Source organism: Sceloporus occidentalis, unplaced genomic scaffold, assembly GCF_023333645.1.
Source record: "Sceloporus occidentalis isolate IW3139 unplaced genomic scaffold, rSceOcc1.0.p SCAF_7, whole genome shotgun sequence".
Lineage (NCBI taxonomy): Eukaryota > Metazoa > Chordata > Lepidosauria > Squamata > Phrynosomatidae > Sceloporus > Sceloporus occidentalis.
In genome coordinates this window covers 80988011-80994010 of record NW_028316987.1, presented here as the reverse complement: position 1 = coordinate 80994010, position 6000 = coordinate 80988011, and the positions used below count along the sequence as shown (strand labels likewise).

The window sequence follows — 6000 nt, the reverse complement described above, 5'->3', positions numbered from 1 at the left end:
TGGGTAGACTGAACTTGAAGCAGTCACACTAATGTCTCTAAGGAATCACTACACCAACCATACCGGTACCAAATGTCAGTAACTGGCCAATTAACTCTCAGTCCATGAACCTTTTTCAAGTCTTTCTGCTTTGAAAAGATAGGTAACATGACCATCCGATGCCTGAGATGGGCATGAGTTCCAATTATTTCTTGTACATTCACGTAGGTCAGGCCAGAACTCATTTACCCTCTACAGAGTTAGAAATAAAAGGGGCCTACCTCACTATAACACATTAACTGCACTTCATATATACATTAAAGTAGTAAAAACTGTGTGTTTCTTTTCCAGACGAAGTCTTTTCAAGTCATGCAAATATGTATTTTCCATTTTCCATTATCCACTGGAAAATTAACAGTAACCAAATAGAGTTTTAGAGAATTCAAATGACAAACAAATCTGTATGATCAGCATCCATGGTTTACTGTATTGCTTTCTATAAGGAAAGAGTGATTATTAACCAATTTAATTAAAGCACAGGCCCTTAGGATGGGCCCATTTTTCATTCTAGTACAGTGGACCTTTGTTATATGCTGGGGTTTGGTTCCAAGATCCCCCATGGATAACAAAATCCGTGGATGCTCAAGTTCCATTAAGCATAATGACATAGCAAAATGGTATCCCTTATAAAAAATGGAAAATCAAGGTTTATTATTTGAAATGTATACTTTTTTTTAACATTTTCAAACCGTGGCTGCTTGAATCCGTGTATAAAAAATCAGTGTATAAGAAGGACCAACTGTATTCTTTACCTAATGAATAAAGGAATCCAACTAGCAGATTATTCATTTGTGGATCTTTCTGCAACTTTACTAGAGCCAGCTGAACTGCAAGAGTTAAGCAAGTCCCAAGGAAATGTCACAGTGCTGTCACAGTGAAAGGAAACATTATGACAATTACTCAACAGGAAATCCTCCCCAAACCTAGTGTTTGACAACCATGAAGATTTCTTTGGCATCAGCATCTGCTCTTTATCATCACCCCCCATTTCAAAGCTCCAAATCAACAATATACAATGCAATGAACCTACATGTTAAATATGTAGAGTGCATTTTCTTTTGCTTTTTAATTAATGCTAATTAGCAATTTTCACAATATGCATAGGGGTGGCTGGGATTTAACTATTGCCTTCTTTGCTGCACTCCCAACAATTAGCCTCAGAAAGAAAACCTCCCCTTGGCCATGAATTGAGACTATATTAAAGAATGCAGACTATGAAGAAAATCAAAAAATAAGGGAACGTGACACAAGTGCAAAACAATATAGTTGTAGCAAACATCTTTGCTCATCCTGAGCAAGAGAAAATAAATGAGTCACATTCTAGAAATATAATCACTAACTTATTTTAAGTGTGGATTCTTGCTCTGCCAAAGAATTGGACTAGATTGCTCTTAGATTCCTCCTAATTCCATGATTCCAAGTAATATAGCTCCCTCATACTCAGAGTACCCACAGTATAACATTTTCTAGAGGAAACTACCACCAAAGAGAGATGATTAACCATGCTTGTAGATATATGAAATTTCTGAAAGAAAATAGGTTAAATTGGTAGAAAACCACAAGGGAATTATGTGCATCATACAAAATTCCTTTGGAAGTCCATACTATTTACAAGAAGTCATGGGAAAGACACTGGGAACTTATGTGAGGTGATTTCAGATCTTTCTATGACAATTCTGTAAGCTGTTAATGAAATATCAAAAGCAGCAAATAAACCTGTTAATGTTAGTGCACAATGTGCACCATTAATTTTTAAATAATTAGTTGGGCTAGACGTTCAAATAAACACCAAACACTACAAAGTTTAACCAACATGGTTCTATTTAAAAACTAGTTTCAACCATGGCACTCAGTGACAGCAATACATTACTTTTTTTCACAAAGCGATGAATATAAAAATATGCCATAAATTCATTTGTAAACTAGTATTCTAATATACGTATGTTATTACAACATACTTTTCATATAACTCTTTCCTGAGATACTTTGGGTGTTTTTGTTTTATTTTTACTGTATTAAATGCATTATCTTTGATCACTTCAAAATACTGGTGCAAGTGGGATACTACCAAAATTACACATTTAAAGTAATTAATACAAATATTGGGCAGAGGAGCAACTCTTACACATGTTGCATTTTGAGAATATTGAACACGCACTGCCTTAAACATTTGACTCTTTCTGGGTAAGAAAAAGACACCTGAAATTTCAACTAAGAATCTACAAAAATGCAGCAAAGTGTTTCAGGAATGTTAGAGGCTGGAGTAGAAGACAAATGATATAAAGGAAAAGTCATAATTCTTGTTGACTAGACATTGCCTGCAGAAGCATCTGTACATGCTGTAGCCAGTTCACAGTTTCAGTATTGACATTAGTCTGTCTTGGAAGAGCAAATGTCTTTTAAGGTTTCTAACTCTTCTATAAGTTTCTTGTTTTGAACTTCTAACATCGCAACACGACTCTCCAGACATTTCACGTATTCTTTCTTCCGTCGTCGACATTCTTTTGCAGCTTCCCTGAAAAAAGCAGAAGTAGAAAGGGCAAACAAAAACACTTTTTGGCATGCTACTTGGATGGGAGTAGGGACAGGAAAGGGGAGAGGCAATGATGCAGGTCTATATAATACAGAGCCTGTGATGCTTTCCGATGTTTGGAACAACTTCCAAATCTTTTAGAAAACACCTAAGAAAAACAAGAATCACAAGGGCCACACACTGTCCCCTTCTCAAGGGTCACATGGCAATCTGTAGAATTGCTTCATCTCATGCCTTGATTAGCATTCAAAGCCAAAAGGTCCACAGCCAAGAGCCAGTTACTCTGTTTTATGGCAATAAAGATCTTTGAGGGCCTTGAGTTCCTCTATGAGAGTCTTGTTTTGGTTTTCAAGCACAGCCACACGATTTTCAAGACATTTGACATACTCCTTCTTCTTCCTCCGACACTCACGAGCAGCTTCCCTGGAACCAACACAAGGCAAATGACTACAGGAACAGTCACACCACCATGAAAACCTGGATAAGTAAGATTAAACTTCCAGCACCAGGAATGTTGAAAGAAAATGAACCTACCAAGTTAGTAACCCACACAACCAATATATCACAAATCCAATCTACAATGAATAAGACAAAGCTGAACAATGACACATGACATAGACACAACATGAGCTTAGCATGTAAATGTGAGAACACTGTGGCAATGCAGATAACTAGATAAGCATTCTATCAGATGTTAACAAAGCACCTCTAGCTACCTCAAAAGCTTGCATTAAAATAACAGCACAGTATTTACAGCCCACACATCATCTGTGCCCATAGCAAATTTACATGCTGAAACAAGTAGCTGAAGCATCCTAACCATTGTCTGCACAAGGCTATCAAATTGAACTGTTTGCAAAGACAAATGTTATATTCTCTCTTCAGATTAAAGTCTAGATACCTGTTTGAAATATTGACATCCCCACAAGCCTAGGTTTTGTGGAAACAAAGAGTCCAATTCAATTCTTTAAAATGGGGTAAAACTGTTGCTTCTTGTACACTGGATATCAAGTTTTCACATAAGAATTAAAGAGGAAGAAGTTGTTAGTAAGTAAACGGAGTTGCTGCCTCCATCTGTCATTGCATTGGACTGGGACTGGGTTAGGGAAAAGGGAATCATTCTCATAGCCATCTTTTAAACATTTACTATTTTGATGACATGTTATTGTTTTCATTGACCTTGCATCAGCCACTCTGGAAACCCTGTGAGCTAAAGATTGAGGGGGAAAGTTCATATATATATATATATATATATATATATATATATAGAGAGAGAGAGAGAGAGAGAGTGTGTGTGTGTATAGTACATGTGTGTGTGTGCATATCACAGAGTGTTAATATTCAAAGCAATTAGTCTACAATAATAAAGTACTGCAGATCAGCAGATCACTATTAGGTCTGTCCCTAACAAGACAGAGGTCCAAAACACACTGCAGAAATAATCCAGCCTGAGACTAGTTTAATTCTCCTTGCTCAATGCTAAAGAATTCTGGGAACTGTAGCTAAGTGAGACATTTAGCCTTCTCTGTCAGAGAGCTCTGGTGCCACAATAAACTACAATTCCCAGGATTCCCTAGCACTGAGCCAGGGCAGTCAAAGCAATTTCAAACTGGTTTATTTCTGCAGCATATTTTGGACCAGAGAATGTGTGGTTCCCCTGGCTACCTAGTTAATAAATTTATGTTTGAGGTGTGTGGTGGAGTGGGTTAAGAGCATTGGGACCTTCTGCCAGTACTCAGGATCCCCTGTTCCTTCTGAGATTAGCTTCAATCCTCACAGTAGATGGAATGGGAAACTGATTTTCTTTGCAAATCACATATTTTTGTTTGCTATTCCTGTTACTATGCCAAATACACCTGCCTAATACTTTAGAGGCATCAGATCCCATCTAATCCTGGAAGTTAAACAGGGTCAGCCCTGGTTAGTACTTGGATAGAAAACCACCAGTGGATACCAAGTGCTGTAAACTACATTTCAGAGGAAGGAACTGGCAAAACCATCTCTCAGTATTCCTTGCCTAAGAAAACCCTATGAAATTCATGGGGTCACCCTAAATTAACAGGCGACTTGAAGGCAAATATCCATATACAGTACAGTGGACCCTTGTTATACGCTGGGGTTTGGTTCCAAGATTCCCCGTGTATAACAAAATCCGTGTATGCTCAAGTCCCATTACATATAATGACATAGCAAAATGGTGTCCCTTATAAAAAATGGAAAATCAAGGTAAATTTATACTTTTTTGGAACATTTTCAAACCGTGTATGCTTAAATCCATGTATAAAAAATCCGTGTATAAGAAGGGCTGACTGTACACATTTTAGAGAAACCTGATGTTGAATCAACAATTAAGACATATTAGCTTTAGCAAAGACCTATCCTAGTGAGGGTGGATCAATACAGCTGCATGCATTTTTGGGACTGTCCTTAGAGGCATGTCTACAGAGATTGTCATGAGGAACTGCTGTCCTTGAAATGTATTACTTCACCATTTCTGAGAAAAAAAACTCAGCTGGGAATTTCTCAACTATAATTCAAACTACATGGCTGAAATATTGAAACAATACACTATGCTCTTACAAGAGTAGAGAAAGTTTATACACAGTACTAAACATGCAGTAAATTGGATCCATCCCTCATGTAAATGAACATGAGAAAATGCTATCATTAATCCACTATCATGGACAATCTTTCACACCACTTTTGGCACTGTTGTTTGGCACAAAAATCTAAATGTGTTTTCCTCCTTAACTGAGAGTATTAATAGCATCACTGTGACAAATTTGTAAGCTGACTTATGCTATGTAATCTGCTGTGGAAAGTTTTTGTTGAAAAGCAGTGTGTGTGTATATACAAATGCACGCTTGTTTGTGTGTGTGCATGTGTATGTGAATTCTAAACAAGAAATAAACCAGTCTCCAAAGAAATGAAGGTATGAGTGTGATACTAGGCATTTTAACATGCCTCCATTTCCACATATTGTATTAGCTCATCTGAAAATGTTTTACAAGGAGCACCTTCAATTCGCAAACAGAAACTCTTATTTGCTTAGATAATATTTTCTCCTAGCAACAGTCCCCCAAAGAGTACTGCTGCAGAGGTTCTCTCCCTGTCTCCCAAACTTGACACTACAGATTAAGCATTAATCTTAAAGCCTTGTATGTGTGAACAGGTTATCTGTATATGCTTAAATTACGATGCCAGCCATGATATATGGCTTAGTCCCAGACTATCTGAAACATCGCATCTCCCCATACTAACCTGCAAGAACACTAAGATCTTCAAGGGAAGGCTTTCTCTTGGTCCCACCTCAGCAAGCAAATACATTTTTATTTAAACAAGCTTTCAATGTATAGCAGTGAAGGTTCATCTTGAGATGTATTTTTTACCTGATTTTCACTTTTGTATTATTTTTAGATGATTTTTTA

At 37.1% G+C, this 6000-nt stretch overlaps 1 protein-coding gene across 5 annotated transcripts in view; it reads right to left on the bottom strand.

The window, feature by feature from the left end:
* Positions 1 to 1842: 1842 nt before the first annotated feature.
* The window catches only part of CREM (cAMP responsive element modulator), a 41247-nt gene continuing 37089 nt past the window's right edge, over positions 1843 to 6000 (bottom strand). For 3 of the 5 annotated variants that reach the window (XM_089533499.1, XM_089533497.1, XM_089533501.1), the window contains one exon: positions 2613 to 2995. In XM_089533499.1, coding sequence (XP_089389625.1) covers positions 2851 to 2995 — 145 coding nt within the window. In that variant the 3' untranslated portion in view covers positions 2613 to 2850. Of the gene's footprint in view, positions 2555 to 2612; positions 2996 to 6000 lie in introns of those variants that run through there. The other 2 variants (XM_089533498.1, XM_089533500.1) reach the window with 1 other exon arrangement.